This window comes from Macaca mulatta, chromosome 1 (genome assembly GCF_049350105.2).
Source record: "Macaca mulatta isolate MMU2019108-1 chromosome 1, T2T-MMU8v2.0, whole genome shotgun sequence".
Classification (NCBI taxonomy): Eukaryota; Metazoa; Chordata; class Mammalia; order Primates; family Cercopithecidae; genus Macaca; species Macaca mulatta.
In genome coordinates, this window is record NC_133406.1 from 38,426,769 (window position 1) to 38,445,953 (window position 19,185).

A 19,185-nucleotide genomic window follows, 5' to 3' on the forward strand; every position below is an offset into this window, starting at 1 on the left:
TTACTCAGTTACCTACAACGATATACAATTTTTGACCCTAACTTACTGCTGCTTCCACAACTCGACCAATGACACTGCAGGTCAAAGTCAGGAGTGAATTTAACTTGTCCTCATTTTTGGTGCACTTGACACCATGGTCCATTATATCTATTTTCTTGAAACTCTCACTTCCTCTGTCTCTGTGACATTGTGCTGTTGTAGTTTTCTACCAGTTTTCTCCTTCCTCTTCCTCCACTGGATCCCAATGTTTCTCAGCACTCTTTTTGTGGCCTCTATGTGCTCATCAGCATTCACTAGTTCAAAGTATCCCTCTTAAGTTGATGACTCCCCCACTACACTTCCAACCCTAACCACTCAGCAAGGCTTAATTCCTGTATCTTTAGATGCCTATAGGATCATTCCATTTGCCTAAAACCAAACTAATCATATCCTCCCTACAGAACATAATGTATTCAAAACAAACAAAATAGAAAAATCTGCTTTCCTTTCTAGCTTCCTCATTTCAGCCAACAGTGCCACCGTTTTCCAAGTTTCAACACTTGTCTAGACAAGAGTCATTTTTGACTCCTCCTCCTACTTCTCACCTTGCACAACCCCTATGTAAATCCAATCACTGAATTTTTAGATCTGGATGGAACTTTCAAGATAATCTAGTTTGTGCTCACTAAACAAATAAGAGACCTTGGGGCTCAGACATATTGGCTGCTTGCCTCAAGTTCTTCCAACCCTGATTATGAGACACTTTCTATTACCAAGATTTATTTAGTTGCATTTTTGCAAAGCTTCCACAGAGACGGAGTCTTGCACTGTCACCGGGGCTGGAGTGCAGTGGCACAATCTCGGCTCACTGCAAAAGAGGGTTCAAGCGATTCTCCTGCCTCAGCCTCCCAAGTAGCTGGGACTACAGGTGCCCGCCCCCACGCCCAGCTAATTTTTTGTATTTTTAGTAGAGATGGGGTTTCACCATTTTGGCCAGGGTGGTCTCGAACTCCTGACCTCATCATTCGCCCGCCTCAGCCTCTCAAAGTGCTGGGATTACAGGCATGAGCCATCGCACTTGGCCCACAAATCTATTTTCTTTGTGGAATCAGAACATCTGGGTTTGAACTCTTAACAGCTGACTATAAGCAAGTGAATAGTAACTGCTAGTTTAAAAACTGCCTCCTGATTTAGAATTTATGATAGAAATCACATTAAATTTAAACTCCTCAGGCAGGTATTCAAACCCCCTCCCACTCCTACTCCTAACCCAAACTGGCTGACTTTAATACCAAGCATGGTTTCTCACTAAAACAAATTCTGTTTCAGTTGGCAGGTATTCTTCCCCTCTTTATCTTTCTCATTCCTGGTTCTAGACTTCTGCTGAGTTGTTTCCCCAGCCTGGAAGAGCCTTACACCTTAGCAGACACTTCCTTCAAGGCCCAGATTGACCCGCATTCCCAGTATAGGTCTTTCTTTTCTTTCAAATCTCCACAGCATCTCAACTCTACTGCAAAATCTTACACAGTGTATCTTTCACATATCTGCATAGTGTTCTCCAAACTAGATGGCAATTTGAGGAGCTAAATAATATTAAGCACTCAATAAATTTATAATAAAAGCTTGCAAAGTTGTTTTTACAATGAAACACTGGATTCTGCTTTTCAGAAAGTATTAAATGAGATTTGATTTACATTCAATTTTACTGGGCCAAAATTAACAAACAAGGGTTATTTTTTCACAGTGACTCTACCAATAAACAGTTTTTCGACGTGAACAGAATGCATGATGCCCTCGAGGAGCTCATAATCTAGTGTTAATAAAGCTAGATATGCAGACAGAGAAGGTTAAAGAATACAACATATACCATCTTATTCATTTGCTTACATTATTTCAACATCAATCCACAGCCAAAAACCTGGAAATAAAACCATTATCATGCTGGGCACGGTGGCTCATGCCTATAATCCCAGCATTTTGGGAGGCCCAGGTGGGCAGATCACTTGAGGTCAGGAGTTTAAGACCAGCCTGGCCAACATGGCGAAACCCCATCTCTACTAAAAATACAAAAATTAGCCAGGCATGGTGGCGGGCTACTCGGGAGGCTGAGGCAGGGAGAATAGCTTGAACCCGGGAAGCAGAGGTTGCAGTGAGCCGAGACACGCCACTACACTCCAGTCTGGGTGACAGAGTGAGATTGTCTCAAAAAAAAAAAAAAAAAAAAAAAAAAAAAAAAAAAAAAAAAAAACTATCCTCATCAGACACACAAAACCTCCAAAGCAATAAAACAGCAAAGAGCCATGACATTCACGCCTTTTATCCATAGGAGTGGCTCACTTACACTCTATCTCCACATGCTTAGTTACATGGTTTTCTTCTGGGTCTGATTAGAAGCTGCAAATTCTAAAAGGAGGCTAATTCTAAAAGCTTGTCAGCAAGGGAGGAAAAAAACTACAGAACTAAACGGTCAAAATGCGTTCATTCAACAAACACTGAGTACGTCCCTACTGAATACAAAGATGAAGACTACAAGATTTAAATATGATATTTTCACCCAGTAGATTAGTAAAGATTTTTTTAAATGAAAATCCCAGTACTGGGAGACAGGGAACTGGGTCCCTCAAACACTTTGTGGGGCATAGGGGAATATTCTGGAGGACAATGTGGTAGTATGCATCCAACGCTTTGCTGTGCATGCCCTCTGAATTAGCAATTATGCTCCAGGAATACAGGCTATGATAATCAGAAGCAGCAATACAGACCTATGACAAGTAGGCTTATCACCACATTAATTGTAGTGTGATCATAAATATAATTTATCCTCCAGGATGGACATTTTTATGACAAAATATAATGCAGACATTAAAAGCTGCCACCCAGAAGTTTGAAGGATATAAAGAAATACAGATGAAAGTGTCATAAAACAGGCCAGGCGTGGTGGCTCACGCCTATGATTCCAACACTTTGAGAAGCCAAGGTGTTTGGATCACCTGAGGTCAAAAGTTCAAGACCAGCCTGGCTAACAGGGTGAAACCCCATCTCTACTAAAAATACAAAATTAGCCAGGAGTAGTGGCGCACATCTGTAGTCCCAGCTACTCGGGAGGTGTGGCAGGAGAATCACTTGAACCTAGGAGGTAGAGGTTACGAGGTTACAGGGAGCTGAGATCATGCCACTTCACACGAGCCTAGGCAACAGAGTGAGACTCTGTCCCCCCCGCCCAAAAAAAAGAAAAAGTCATAAAACCATATATAAAGTATAATCCCAATTTTTAAAATGACCATATTATATATATATAATATATATTTATAATAAATATATAAATCCTGGCCTTTCCACATATAAGCTTATAAAGTTGAAGTTTTTTACTAAGTTTCATTTTCCTTATTGTGAAATGATGACAATAATAATACCTACTTCATAAGGATAAAAAAGAGCAATCCCTGTTGTGGGATTCTGTTCTGAACAGGACATTGACAATGTCAAAACCCGCCAAAAGGAGCTTCAAACATTCAAGCACTAACCACTGCATGTTTAAGTTACAACAGCTTTCTAACTGTTCTGCTTTTTCATTTTTCCTCACACTGATGCATCCAACACTACTACCAAATCAATATTCCTAAAATCCCAATTTCATGTCATTTCCTTGCTTTAAAAATCTGCAATGGCCTCAAGATGAGATTCTCCTTAGGCCAACATAACTTGACCCTTTTTGACCTGCACTGGGAAGTATTGACAGTAGCTGTGAAATCAGGTTGTTCTAATTTGAATCCTGAGTACACCACTTATTAGCTGTGTGACCCTGGGCAAGCAAGTTAACCCCTCTAATACTTCCTCAGCTTCTCATCTCTAAAATATGGCTAGTATTCATCATATGGGTGTTTTTACAGAGTGAAAATTCATATAAAGTGCTTACTTAGCACTTCATATGAATGCCTGGCACTGGAGATGCATCCTTTAAATGTGAGCTGTTACTACTGCTTCCCTAAACTGTATACTCCACCTGGGCTGCTCTTCTAGATCATTTCTAACACACACTGCCCAACTTAGGACTTTTGCTGGTGGTGGTCTCACCCATGAGGCACCATTCCATCACAATCACCACCACCAACAAAGAGTATGTGCTCAACATTTACACTAAATATTCAAGGTGTAGGCTGGAAATACAGGAAAAAACAAAAACAAAAAAAACCAGTCTCAACCCTCAGAGCTCCTAGTCTAATAAAGACAGAGGAAGAGGTCCAATAATTCGGGGAAGCACTTCCTGGAGGCAAGGGAGATGCTTACACTGACTCCAGAAGGCTGCGTGGGTGAAGCAGGCAGTGTGGGTGCACGTAGAGTAAGAGCATCCAGTACAGCAATCATAGTCACTGTATTGAGTCTGGCACTGCTGGAGTACTAAGGCAAAGGGAGAGCAGAGGCTAGATCAGGGAGGTCAGGAAGTGTTGGCACTTTATTCTGCAGGCCAACAGCAGCCACTGAATAATATTAAGTAGGGTACACCTGCCTGGGGCTCTAGAAAAGCTTACACTGTGCTGTCCAATACGGAAGCCACATACAACTACTGACTGGAAATGTGGCTAGTGTGACAGAAATTAAATTTTAATTAATGTAAACTTGGTAACTGACATGCAATTCAGTTATCAAAAAACTTTTATGTATATTTGGAACAATTAAGAGTATGTAGACCAGGCGCGGTGGCTCACGCCTGTAATCCCAGCACTTTGGGAGGCCAAGGCAGGCGGATCGAAGGTCAGGAGATTGAGACCATCCTGGCTAACATGGTGAAACCCCATCTCTACTAAAAAATACAAAAAATTAGCCAGGCATGGTGGCGGCCACCTGTAGTCCTAAAAAAAAAAAAAAAAAAAAAAAAAAAAAAATTACCCAGGAAATACAAAAATTAGCAGGGAAATACAAAAATTAGCCAGGTGAGGTGGCACCCACCTGTAGTCCCAGCTACTCAGGAGGCTGAGGCGCAAGAATCGCTTGAACCTGGGAGGCAGAGGTTGCAGTGAGCCGAGATTGCACCACTGCACTCCAGTCTGAGCAACAGAACGAGACTCTTGTCTCAAAAAAAAAAAAAGAAAGAAAAAAAAGAGTATTTAATGAATTTTAAATACAGATAAATTATTTCTGATGAAAATTTAATGTCCAAATTTAAATGTGCAGTAAGTGTAAAATATGTATTAGATTTAGAAGACTTAGTGCAAAAGTAAAATATCTCATCAATCTTTGTATTAATCACACGTCGAATATTTTGAATGTACTAGAGATTACATTAGAATTAATTTCACCTGTTCCTTTTTATTTTACTGTGGCTACTAGAAAATGTAAAATGACGTACGTGGCTGGCATTATACTTCTATTGGACAGCACTGATCCAATAGATCCCAGGACAGCTGAAAGAGGAAATGAGACCAGAAGCAGGAAGAACAATTAAAAGACTCTTTGATAAGCATCCAGATAAGAGAGACAGGCTTGATTATCTAAATTCTGCCCATCTTCAAAACGTAATTCAAGATATACTTATTGCCTCCAAAAGCTTTCCTAATCCTAACAATTCCCAAGGAGATGCCTTTCTCTGAACTCCTGGGGCACTCATCATCTGCAGCATTCACTTCAACACTCATTCATTTGCCACCTGTCATTTCTACTTAATTTTGGGGTAATTTGTTTCTCAGATTAGACTAGAAGCTCCTAGGCCATAATTTAGGCATCTTTAATTTTTCCATGCTGTGTAATGCATTCTTGATACTTTTAATAAACACAGGTGCATGACTCCCAAAAAATCTGGATACACCTTCATGGGTGACTTTACCTTTCCACAGTAGAAGGTACTGAGAATCTCTTTTCCTTCAAGAACCTTAAAGACAGGAGCTAAAATGATGTAAAAGTCAATCAAAACTCCGAACCAATGTTCCAATAAAGTAGTGATATTTAATCAGTGAACAAGCATTAGACGACTGTATTGGATACCGTCAAGAAAAAAAAAATGCCACAACGGCAGAAGAATTTAGGCTTTTGACAAATTCCATAAAAAGTCAAACAAAAAATTTCTGATCATCTCTGATCTCCACTGCCAGAGATAACCTTTGCCAACCTAAGCATTAAGAACTTTCAATCAAGGAAAAAACACATTTTTAAAATTAACCCCTAATCAATTCTTCTAATAAATATCACATTTTCCAGGTAGGGAGTCACATATTACCAGTAAATCTACAACTCAGCATTTTCCCATCTAAATTAGAGTAAGGTGAAGAAAAAGACCTTTCCAGGGAAATGTTAAGAAATATTATAAGTGTATTTTACTGCATCATCGATAAAATCTTTCACCTAAAATGCCATTTAAATTTTCTACAATACTTGAGTATACAACAGCCAGCTTGTACCACTACAAAAATAGGAAGCTAGCAGCAACTCGTTAAAAGCAAGGGACATTCTGTGATCAGTACTGATTTGGGAACTTTGCAGTTTTCAGATTTTTCATGTTTGACATTTAAAACAGAAAACTGACACGTTTCTAATAAGAAACTAAAAGTTACATCAGAATTAATCTTCTTGCATTTGTTTAATGGCTACAAAGTGGATATTACAAAGTGCAGTTGAAGTTTCTATCTCCAAAGAAACAATCGAGCAAGATGGAGTTAGGACAGCTTACAAGGGAACAGAAGGCAGTTCTATTCTGAAAGGCAGAAGAAATAGGAGAAACCTGTCAAACAGCCTGGATGATATCAAGGAGTTAACAAGCAACACTCATTTCCTTTAGCACTGTGAGAAAATTCCGGTTGCTAATAGAAAGCTGAGGAAAGTTTGGTTTGGCTTGTTTCATTTTGTTTTCCTTCCAAATCATCACTGAGTATGAACGACTGCTTTCCTCTCCTCACATTACTCAGTAAAAACTCCCCCCATTGAATTGTCTTCCTGTGCCCTGCTCCCCAGCCTCCCAGATCGGCCCCCGCCCCCGCCTCCCTCCCAGCAAACGTGCTCAGACGCCTCTGGGCTTGTTGTGGTCTCGCCAGTCCTGCGGACGAGCGCTCCAAACTCAATGGACAATGGAGTTCACCCCCGTCAACACGAACTACAAAGCTCAGGAGGGCCATTTCCCTTTTCCTGCCCAGATGCTGTTTTCGCTCCTTCGAAGCAAGGTCCCATGCTCGAATAGACGGCCAGTGTGAGCTAGGACCTGCGTGTCTCCTTCTCACCTGCAGAGCTGCTGAGCCCCTCGACCCCCAAATAAGTTGTACCGCAGCGCACAGGCCAAAAAGGCCCCACCACCACCAGGGGCTTGGCTGGGGACAGTGGCTTCACCGTCCAGGTAGGGATGCAGGAGACGTCTCTGGACGCTTGGTCATGGCCCTCAAGACTAAGCCGTCTCCACTGTGACCCCTCCCCAGCTCCAACTTGCCTCCCCTCCCCCTACTGCGAGAAGACCGAGGAGGTGCGGGCAGGCAGCACCGCCACCTCTTCCTCCAGTGGAGCCCTCGGCCGACACTCACCCTTTCACCACAAAGAAGGGGTCCTCCATGGACATGGCGTCCCGGCCCCGGCCGCCTCCACCTCCACCGCGCACAGAGCGCCCGTGCCTCCCGGCCTCCTTCCGCCCACCCGGCCTGTTCCCGCAGCCGCCCGCGCCTTAGACTGGGGGACGCCAAGCAGCGGGCACGCGCGCAGGCCAGGTGCACGGGACCACCGCTGGTCCAGCACTCGCTCAGCACCACTGGCCGAATCCCGGACTCCAGAGCCGGCCCCCTCTGCAGCCTCCAGTCCCGGCTCCCCCCGGCGAGTCAGAGAGCCTGACCCCACCCCCAGGACCCTCGGCTGCGGCCAATCACGAAAGCCGCCTGAAGCACGACTTCCGTACCCCACTCACGTGATCAGGGCCTGCCCCTCCCCCAGTGGGCGGGGCCTGGGCCTGCGTCCCTCCGCCCTGGAGGCGGAGCCCTCGGGGCGGAGGAGGTGGGTGGCTTTCTACCGCCCTCTCCTCAGGCTTGAAGGTGAAGAGCGGCTTGTTCCCTCAGAGGTAGGCAGTCGGCTTTTCAGGATAAACTGTAGTTGTACCTGTTTTGCAAAATCCTCTTACCTTTCCTCTACTTTTAATACTTGATTTTGACAGTATGTAATTTATAAATCTATCTGGTCCTCGACTTAAAATGAAGCATAGTATCTGATTATGATGCTACACAGCTCCTTCAAGTAGGGTCTTACTTTGTGTTGGAGAGTGTGCTAAAAAGTTGTGTATGCATCATCTCAGTATTCTTTGGGGGAAGGTATTATTCCCCTCCTTCCCCTTTTTGGGGGGCAGGGACTCTCTCTGTCACCCAGGCTGGAGTGCAGTGGCACAATCACAGCTCACTGCACCCTCGACCTCCTGGGCTCAAGCGGTCCTCTCGCCTCAGCCTCCCGAGTAGCTGGGACTACAGGTGAGAGCCACCACGCCCGGCTGATTTTTAAATTTTTTGTAGAGATAGAGCTCTCAGTATATTGCCTAGGCTGGCCTCGAACACCTGAGCTCACAAGACCCTCCTGCCTCTGCCTCCCAAAGTGGTGGGATTACGGACGTGAGCCCCTACGCCATCCATTTCTCCCATTTTGTAGATGAGAAAATAAGTTCAGAGAGGCTTCACGACTTCCTGTAGTCACACAGCCTGGACAGAGCAGAACTGCAGATTCTGTGCACTTTCCACCAGATGGGGTGTACTTTATGTTGCTGTACATTCTGCAAATAACCATGTAAAGTAATTTTTCATACAGCATATGGTGCCTCCCAGGAGAGCGCACCTACAAGGAATAAAGAAGGGGCCAGGTATGACAACTTCCTCTCACTGTGGTTCAAGGACTATTCTAGAAAACATTTTGCCCAGAACCTTAGCCAACTCATATGCTAGATATGCTGTGGAGTTTGTGGATGAGGATTGTGGACTTTGATTGCTGAAAATCATTGAGCACTTAGTGTGTGTGTGTCAGGCAGGGTGTTAAGTGTTATCTCGGTTGCTCTTACAGTGCGATAATTACTGCCATCATGCCCATTTTATAAATGAGAAATCTGAGACTCTGGGAGGGTAAGTGACTTGCCCAAGGTCACCAGTCTGGAGATGGCACAGTCCTTGGAGCAACACAAACCCCGTTTAAACCTTGGCTCTATTGTTCAGCTCCTCATCTATAAAACATAAATAATAATAGCTAGTTCATGGGTTGTTGTGATAGTTAAATAAAAATGCGTGTAAACCTCAAGATCCCAAAGGATTAAGTTACTGAAGTCAGGAAAACCAGTAAGGACGCTGCTAAGGTCATGTGGCGTGAAGGGATGAGGGCCAGACCAGGATGACAGCGATTGAGAACAGAGAGGAAGGAGTGAATCTGACAGATGTTTCAAAAGGAAAACAAGACTGAACACCTAGACATGATGAGGGGCTGAATGGGTTTTGAGAGGGGAGAGAAGAGAGGTGAAAGCCAAAATCCCTGGAGGAGCGAACAATGGAAGACAGATGCAGGGAAAGGAAGCAGCGTCCAGTACTAGTGATGCTAATGTTTAGTGGGAGAAAACTGTTTACTTAGTTGGGGAGGTGAAAATGGGTCATCGTTCATTCTTTCAACAAGCACATGTAAATTGAGGGGCAGGTGAGCATGGTGTTGAAGAGCCATCCTTGGAGCCCAATTGCTTGAGTTTAAATCTCAGTTCTGCTACTTCCTGATTGTTGCATCTCAGGCAAGCTGCTTAATCTCTCACTATCCTCAAGTGTGAAATAGACACTGTAATAACAGTGTCTATTTTTTCTTTTCTCTTTTCTTTTTTTTTTTCTTTTGAGACTGAGTCTCGCTCTGTCCCCCAGGCTGGAGTGCAGTGGCGCCATCTCGGCTCACTGCAAGCTCCGCCTCCCGAGTTTACGCCATTCTCCTGCCTCAGCCTCCTGAGTAGCTGGGACTACAGGCGCCCGCCACCACGCCCGGCTAATTTTTTGTATCTTTTAGTAGAGACGGGGTTTCACCTTGTTAGCCAGGATGGTCTCGATCTCCTGACCTCATGATCCACCCGCCTGGGCCTCCCAAAGTGCTGGGATTACAGGTGTGAGCCACCGCACCCGGCCCTAATAACAACTTCCTCATACAGTGTCATGAGGTGATGTGTGAAAAGTGCTTAAAACAGTGCCTGATAATGTGCTCCTACTGTGTGCTAAGCACTGAGGACACAGGCATGAACAAGGCTTGGTTCTTGCCTTCAAGGAACTGTCAGACTGGTGGGAGAGACAGGCTGGTGGGAGAGATGCACAGTGAGAGAAGGGCACAGGTTGCCATAGAAACAGCGACAAGATACCAGTATATTTGTGTGTTTCCGAGGCTGGGGCGAGGGGTTCCTAAGCAGTGACTAGAAGCAGCCAGGAAACGGGGGCCATGTTGCTGGAGTGGAAGGAAAAGGATGGGGGCAGCAGGAGCTAAGCCTGGAGGTGGACAGGGTCAGATTATTGGGGCCCTTGTTTGTGATGTTCAGAGTAGTGGATGCTTCCTATGGACAGTTGTCCATGGGGACTGAGGGAATGACAGGGTCAGATTGGCATTTGAGACAGATGCTTCAGTGGCTAGGTGGTCATGGTCCAGAGGAGGGGTGAGAGTATCCTGAGCTGGGCTCGTGACAACTAAGGTGGAGAAGAGTGATGCATTTGAGACATACTTTAGGGGCAAAGTTAGTGGACTTGGTGACTGATTGGTTCAGCGTATGGAGGCATTGATGAAAGAAGAGGGAGGAAGGCTTCTGGAGTTGTAAGTGGGTAGTATTGGTTCCAACCATCAAGAAAGAGAGCACAAGAGGAGGATTTGATTTAGGGTGAATGTAAATTAGCTGTTAGCATGTCAGTTGTCCCCACCAAACAGTAAACTGCTGGAGGGACAGGATACTACGTTAATGTTATTACCACCTAAGTGCCTGTTATGTCCTCTTATTATCTATTCCATGAATTTCTTAATTGGACCACATGTGACAGGTCAGAGTTTTATACGTAGTAATAGAAGATAGAGGACAGAAACTTGGGAAATTCCCATAATTAGGGGATTTAGAAAAAGCACCAACAATGGAGATAGTGGAATGTCGAGATATAAAATGTGTGTGTGTGTTTGTGTGTGTGTGTGTGGTGTTCCTTTCTTTAATGTGTCACCCTCCTTTACCCTCTATTGAGTTAGACCTTGGCCTCTGCTGCCCCCAACGAAAGGGAAGCTATGGCTAAAATGCAAGGAGAAACAAAGGGAGTTATTTCTCTCTTCTTCTTTTTTTTTTTTTTTTTTTTCATTTAATAGGACCCACGTCCTAGCATAAACAATAGCTTGGGAAGAATACTCAGCAAAAAGCCATCTCTTCCCACACCCCCACCCCTACCCCATCCCCAACCCAAAAGAATAATTCAAATTTCTCAGGGAGTAAAAAATCAAAACAGTGGTTGTCTTGGGGGAGCGAGTTTGACTGGGAAGGGAAACTTTCTTGGGTACTAGAAATGCTCTGTATCTTGACGGAGTGTGTGTTACATGAGAGTGTCATTTGTCAGAACTCCTCAAACCGAAACTCTTAATTGGACTTAACTTCTGTTCATTTTTCTGGGGGAGGTTGACATGCGAACACTGAGCTTTCTGTAGAGTTCTGAGCAGGCAGCCAGGAGAACTTCTGGTTCCTGAGTGAGTCTCCAAAGTTAGGAGAGTGAATGAGGAAGGCAGCACACTGGGTCCTGCAATGCATCTTCTGCAGATATAAGGAGATAACACAGAGAATAAGGCACAGGCAGCCAAATGAGCTGAGGATCAGAAAGGAGCAAGCCATGTCGCTGGGGATGCCAGGATAGACCTGAGAGGGATTGCAGTGGGTAGTCACCCCCTGCCCCTAGAAGCTGCGGGAATGCCATGACACCCCTACAAGGGGATCTCCCCTACTCTAAAATGAAATAATGACACTCAGCCTGTTCCCTCACTAGGTTGTTGTAAGGAACAACTGGATCATATGTTGGAATAATTTTTTATTTTTTAAATTTTAATTATGAGGCCAGACACCGTGGCTCACGCCTGTAAATCCCAGCATTTTGGGAGGCCGAGACAGGCGGATCACAAGGTCAAGAGATCAAGACTATCCTGGCCAACATGGTGAAACCCTGTCTCTACTAAAAATACAAAATTAGTTGGGCTTGGTGGTACATGCCTGTAGTCGCAGCTACTTGGGAGGCTGAGGCAGGAGAATTGCTTGAACCTGGGAGGCAGAGGTTGCAGTGAGCCGAGATCGCACCACTGCCCTCCAGCCTGGCAACAGAGTGAGACTCCATCTCAAAAAAAAAAAAATTAATTGTGGTAAAATACACATAACATAAAATTTACTATCTTAACCATGTTTAAGTGTACAATTCAGTAGTGTTAAATATATTTGCCTTCTTGTGCAACCAATGTCCAGAACTCTTTTCATCTTGCAGAACTGAAACTCTATACCCATTAAACAACTCCCCATTCTCCCCCAACAATCTCTGGTAACCACCGTTCTACTGTGTGTCTGTATGAATTTGACTACTCTGGGTACCTCATATAAGTGGAATCATACAGGATCTGACTTTTTATTATTTGCTTCTTTCAGTTAGCATGATATCTTCAGGTTCATTCATTCATTCTGCATATTGCAGAATTTCCTTCCTTTGTAAGCCTGACTAATATTCCATTGTATATATACCACATTGTGCTTGTCCATTCATCCATCAGTGGACATTTGGCTTTCTTTTACCTTTTGGCTATAATGAATAATGCTGATATGAACACAGGTGTACAAATATCTCTTTGAGACCCTGCTTTCCATTATTTTGGATATATACACAGAAGTGGAACTGCTGGATAATATGGTAATTCTATTTTAAATTTTTTTTTGAAGAACAGTCATATTGTTTTCCATAGTGACTGCACCATTTTACATTCCTACTAAAAGACACAGGCATTCCAATTTCTTCACATCTTCATCAACACTTGTTATTTTCTAGGTTTTCTCTTCCCTTATCGTAGTTTTACTAATGGGTGTGAGGTGGTATCTCACTATGGTTTTGATTCACATTTCTTTAATAATTAGTGATGTTAAGCACCTATTCATGTGGTTATTGGCCATTTGTATATCTGTTTTGGGGGGTGGGGAGAAATGTCTATTCAAGTCCTTTGCCCGTTTTTGATTGGGTTGTTTTGTTTTTGTTGAGTTCACCCTAAATCCTTCTTGAAACAAGGTAAAGAAAGGGAGAAAAGTGTTAACATAGATGTAAGGTATCATACTCTTCATCATTATCCAACCTTTTAGAAACCCTGATATGCACGTATGTGTTCCAGAACATTCCAGGAAACATTCACTTATGTTAAGTTCCGTTGATCTGGCTATGACTGTCTATGTTTCCTACCTCCAACCACAGAAAATATCCATACACATATCGAAAACACACTGGTCATGATTTATTTCCTCTTCTTGTTTGTTACCAGCACCTCCACCATTGTCACCCTCTACACACTGATTTAAAATAAACAAGGAGGAATTCCAGTCAGTTTACATATTCAGCACTAAGAAATGATGGAGAATTTATGGAACATCCATTTGGTGGTCATTAGAAATATTGTTTAAAAGTGTGTAATGACATAGGAATGGCTTGAGTAAAAATAGCAAGACACAAAATTATACATATGATACAATTTCAGCTCTGTTCTTTCTTATACATTGAAATGTTTTGGTACATAGAAAATTTTTACACATAGAAAAAAGAAATATTTAAAGTTTGTCAACTACTACAATGAAATATTTACTTGGATAATCAGAAATACAAAAAGTTTTTTAAAAAGAAGAGAAAAATTAATAAAAGAGAAGTTAAAAGCCAAGTGACCACATATGAAAAAGTACATCAAAAGTTAGCAGTTTTCATCCTGAGCAACATGGCAAAACCCCATCTCTACAAAAAAATCCAAAAATTAGCTAAGTGTAGTGGCTCATGCCTATGGTCCCAGCTACCCGTGAGGGTGAGGTGAGAGGATCACTTGAGCCAGGAGGCAGAGGTTGTGTGAGCCATGTTCACGCCACCGCACTCCAGCCTAGGTGACAGTGAGACCCTGTCTCAAAAAAAAAAAAAAAGTTTTAAATCCTTTTTAGAATAAGGCAAGTTAGGAAGGTATGACTGAATGGAAATTGATGAGTACTGAAAAGCTGAAATACATTATTGGAATTCAGTGCATTTCTTGATAAGACAGTGGATTTGAACCACTGTAGTAAGGGGAGGTATGTTCTTTAGCATCCTTTGTGAATTTAACTATGTATAAGGAAAGAAAAATCAACTCTGTGTTGGCAAACTGGTTCATTGCCATAATAGTACTAGTGATTGCTAATGTTTATGTACTATGTACCAGGCATTGTGCTAAGTGACTGATATGGTTGGGCTGTGTCCCCAACCAAATCTCATCTTGAATTCTCTTGTGTTGTGGTGGGAGGGACCTGGTGGGAGGTAATTGAATAGTGGAGGCAGGTCTTTCCTGTGCTGTTCTCGTGATAGTGAGTAAGTCTCATGAAATCTGACAGTATTATAAAGGGGAGTTTCCCTACACAAGCTCCTCTCTGCCTGCTGCCATCCACGTAAGATGTGACTTGCTCTTCCTTGACTTCAGCCATGATTGTGAGGCCTCCCCAGCCATGTGAAACTATAAGTCCAATAAACCTCTTTCTTTTGTAAATTGCCCAGTCTTGGGTATGTCTTTGTCAGCAGTGTGAAAACAGACATATATGGTGACACACATGCACTATCTTCAGAGGCTCCAGAATCCCCATATGGGGCAGGTTTGAGAATGTAATTTGGTTGGAGAGCAGGGCTAAGGGACTTGAGGTGGCATAGGAGACCCACTGTCTTTTCTTAAACTATAGGTTTATTTGGAATTGCTTAAGAGAGCTGATGGCGATTATGCATGTGTAGTAATAGTGCTCTAAAGCCCCAAAAAGTGACAAGTCACTTCTTGGTTCCACCACTGCTGATTTCATTGAATCCTCACAATAACCCAGTAAGGCAGAATCGGTTATTACTCCCATTTTCTACATGAGAAATCCCAGACTTAGAGAAGTTAATAATTTGGTTAAAGGTCACATAGGTAGGAAATGTCAGAGCCTCATTTGAAAATAAGTCGGACTCCTGAACCCGTGTTCTTTGCTACGGTATTCTACTCCCATTCGTACAAGGACTAGCCTTGGCCAAAAGTTGGCAAATGGATTTTACCTACCCACAGAAAATGGCTCAGATCAGACTCGACACACACACACACACACACACACACACACACACACACTCTTCTACTGAATTAAAAAAGAAATAGCCAAGGGGAAACTACTGATTAAATATAATAAAATATATTATGTTGAAAACAACATTATTTAACAAGCAAGACCTTTTCACTAACTTGATAATTCATCATTTGGTTTTCGAGGATGAATTGCACTGACTACAAATGAGTCAGATTCCTCAGAAGGGTCTTAAAATACATATAATAAATCAGGTATTAAAAAGCCAAACACATAAAGGGATTTGTGATGAACAGGATAAGCACAACCCACTCTGAAAAGTGCAGCCTGAGATTTAAGTTTAGACTATTGCTCAAAGGGGAGGCTTGTTTTTCCACAAAGAGAATGCAAGGGATTCTCCCTACCTCAGTGCCCCCCAGCTTAGTGGGGCAGTCTTACCTGTCCTTGAAGATCTTGGTCGCAATTGGATCTATTAAAAATTTTAAGGACTATTAAAGCTATGCTATTAAAAACTGCATATTAATGTTGGAAAACATCAATTTGAAAAGAATTTACAAAGTACTATTAGGATGTAAAACCCTTTTTTGGTAAAATGAACAAATAAAGATATGCTTATATGCAGAAATATGTAGTCAGCAAAACCACTGAAAAGAAATACACTAAAATATGTTAACAGCAAATTTTTTCCTCCCTTCTCTTCCCTTCCCTTCCCATATCTCCTTCCTTCCTTCCTTCCTTCCTTCCTTCCTTCCTTCCTTCCTTCCTTCCTTCCTTCCCTCCCTCCCTCCCTCCCTCCCTCCTTCCCTCCTTCCTTTCCTTCACTCTGTTGCCATGGTTGTAGTGCAGTGGCATGATCTCAGCTGACTGCAGCCTTGACCTCCCAGGCTCAAGTGACCCTCCCACCTCAGCCTCCTGAGTAGCTGAGACTACAGGCGCGTGCACCACACCTGGCTAATTTTTTGTATTTTTAGTAGAGATGGGGGTTTCACCATGTTGCCCAGGCTGGTCTTGAACTCCTGGGCTCAAGCAATCTGCCCACCTCAGCCTCCCAAAGTGTTGGGATTACAGGTGTGAGCCACCATGCCCGGCCAACAGCAATTTTTTCTGATGTTCTGATGGGTGATTTTTATCTTATTACTCTCTGGTTTTTTGTGTGTATTTGCCTGGTATTCTGGATTAAATTTACTAATTTGCAATTAGAATAAAATGACTTAAAATGAAAGACATTGGTCAGGTGTGGTGGCTCACGCCTGTAATCCCAGCACTTTGGGAGGCCGAGGTGAGTGGATCACATGAGGTCAGGAGCTTGAGACCAGCCTGGCCAACATGGCAAAACCCCATCTCTACTAAAAAGACAAAAGTAAGCCGGGTGTGGTGGCGCATGTCTGTAACCCCAGCTACTTGGGAGGCTGAGTCAGGAGAATTGCTTGAATCCAGGAGGTGGAGGTTGCAGTGAGCCGGGATGGCACCACTGCATTTCAGCCTGGGCGACAGAGTGAAAGACTCCATGTCAAAAAAAAAAAAAAAAAAAAGACATCATTGCCATACCTACTTTTTAATGTCAGTACAGCAGGTTATGGTATGGAATGCATTTTTGGAACAAGATATTAACAAAAATTCAAAGGAACAAATACACGGCCATGGAATTCCAGTACTGAGAGACATTTGGGAATATTGGGGGAGTTTTCCAAAAGAGGGACCCCGGTGACCATATTTGTTAAATGAATAACAAAAGGAAACAGAAAGAAAAGGAAGAGAGAAGTACAAAGATCTGAGAAGAGAAGGTGCCAGGGGCTGCTGAGAAATGGCCAAATGTTAATTTCATTATTTGGCTTCTTATTTTATTCTGGGTAAAGGTAGACCTATTAGTTTCCTGTTGCCACCATAATAAATTACCACTAACTTAGTGGCCTCGAGCAATGCAAATTTATTCTTTCAAAGTTCTGGAGGACAGAAGTCCAAAAATGTGTCTTATCAGCTGAAATCAAAGTGTCATGTTCCTTCTGGAGGCTCTAAGGAGAATCTCTTCCTTCTCTTTTCTAGTTCTAGAGGCCATCTGTGTTCCTTGGCTCATGTCCTTCTTTCAGCAATGGCATCACTCTGACCTTTGCTTCCATTGTCACATCTCCTCAACTCTGACCCTTTTGCCTCCCTCTAACAAGGCCCCTCTGATTACACTGGGCCCACCAGATTATTCAGGATAGCCTCTTTGTCTCAAGATCCTTAATTTAATCATATCTGCCAAGGGTTTGGTTTTGTTTTGTTTTTGCCATTTAAGGTAACATATCCACAGGTTCTGGGGATTAGGACGTGGACATCTTTGAGGCAGACATTTCCCAACCTACCATACAAGGAAACCAGTAGGTAAGGTTCTACTACCTACTAAATGCATCATAAACAGCACTTCTTCTAATCCTTCAACAACTCTGTGAAATATATGACAGAATTTGCTTTTAAAGTTCAAGAAATCAAGCCTTGGTGCAATTTGCGATTATGCCCATGGTTAAATAGTGGGGAGGCAAACCCAGGTCCCTGAACCCAGCTCAAGCCTGCCTGCCTCATGGCCCTGCCTCCATTCACCTCTCCCCTTCATGTCTACTTCCTCTTTCCTGTCTGGGCCTGTTCCCCAGCTCCCTGGACAAGCTTAAGCTGCTGTTTTCTAGCTTGTCATGTGCTCCTGATGACAGTGTAGCCACAGGTTGATCTTAGCAATTGCTGATTGAGCGAGCTGAGTGGCTGTCCCTCAGAATCTTCTCTTAGGCCTTTCTCTTGCCTTCCTTTATTCAGTAAGTGTTTTGAGCTTATTGTGCTGGGTGCTAGAGTAGCAGGGAGGACAGACCTAAGCTGAAGATTACAGGACAATCTAAGTGACACCTGCTATCTCAGACATAGAGACTACAGCATCATAGGGAGCCAGAGCAGGGAGTTCCAAGCACTGGGAACTGTGTGACTCTTTCTTATTGACCCTTAAGCAAAAACCTAAGCTCCAGGGAAGCAGAGGCAGCAGCTTGAGCTCCCTGATTGACCAGATACGATTAATCTTTGTTTCTCTGTGCTTTGAACATGACTGTGCTCCATAAATATTAAAAAGTTGGGAAGAGGGGTGAAGGCAGATACACCAAAAGGAGCAAACAGTGTCTGAAACCAGCAAAGGGTTAAAAGTTACCAAAGAAGGTGCTCATGCTTTCGTTTTGTCTTTTTTTTAACCTAGCAACTGATGACATTGCATATTTTCCGCTGTTCTGATTGGGAGAAGGCCCTGTGTGTCACTCAGTTGCTAAATCACCCAAGAGGTTCTCAGAAGGGACCTGTCAGTTTTAGGTTTAAAGAACCCAGAAAGAGAAGGACTATAGGGGAACTGATGGTGTTCTTGTTACCTCTCGTCGTTGTAGTAATGGTGAAGCACAGCGATTCCCGTGAGTATCCCATGTTCTTTTCTCTCCTAACTCCAAGTTGAGGCAGCCTAGAAGGAACAGCTTTTCTTCCTAAAACTTGTGGCGAAAAACATAGAAGCCAGGGGCAGAAAAGTGTATGTATTACACTCAGGACTCCAGGAGCAATGGACTACCTGAACAGTTTCCCAGTTCATATTTGTAAAATTTTGATATCACCACCTTCTGAGGGAGGGGGTTCTAGAAAGACTCTGGAACGTCCCCACTTTCCCTCTGAGCATGGCCTCCTTTCTTTTCTGCTCATATTTTTTCTTTTACTTTTGTTTCTCCTCTTTTCTAACTTCCAGAGTCTCATGAGGATGTAGTCAGAGTTTCAGGGGCGTTAACAGTGGAGCAGATCCATTGTTCAGGTTTATTTATGTTTTCCCTCCTCAACACAAGCCCTACCTGTAACAAAAGATCCAAGAAAGATAAAACCATGGCTCTGGCTTTGTTTACTGGCAGTGAGAAATATTAATCAAGTAGAAGGGAGAGTTTTTCACTGGGGAGCTC

At 43.1% G+C, this 19,185-nt stretch overlaps 2 protein-coding genes across 4 annotated transcripts in view; one reads left to right on the forward strand and one right to left on the reverse strand.

The window, feature by feature from the left end:
• STX6 (syntaxin 6) overlaps positions 1 to 7,659 on the reverse strand; it is a 50,263-nt gene extending 42,604 nt beyond the window's left edge. Inside the window, 1 exon segment of the mRNA NM_001261300.1 lies at positions 7,479 to 7,659. Coding sequence (NP_001248229.1) covers positions 7,479 to 7,513 — 35 coding nt within the window. The 5' untranslated portion in view covers positions 7,514 to 7,659.
• A 293-nt stretch (positions 7,660 to 7,952) lies between these two features.
• MR1 (major histocompatibility complex, class I-related) overlaps positions 7,953 to 19,185 on the forward strand; it is a 31,753-nt gene continuing 20,520 nt past the window's right edge. Inside the window, exon 1 of one of the 3 annotated variants that reach the window (XM_078001069.1) lies at positions 7,953 to 8,002. Coding sequence is in view for 1 of the 3 variants with exons in the window: in XM_015122468.3 (XP_014977954.3) it covers positions 18,603 to 18,657 (55 nt within the window). In the remaining 2 variants the exon portion in view is untranslated. Of the gene's footprint in view, positions 8,003 to 18,485; positions 18,658 to 19,185 lie in introns of those variants that run through there. The other 2 variants (XM_015122468.3, XM_078001071.1) reach the window with 2 other exon arrangements.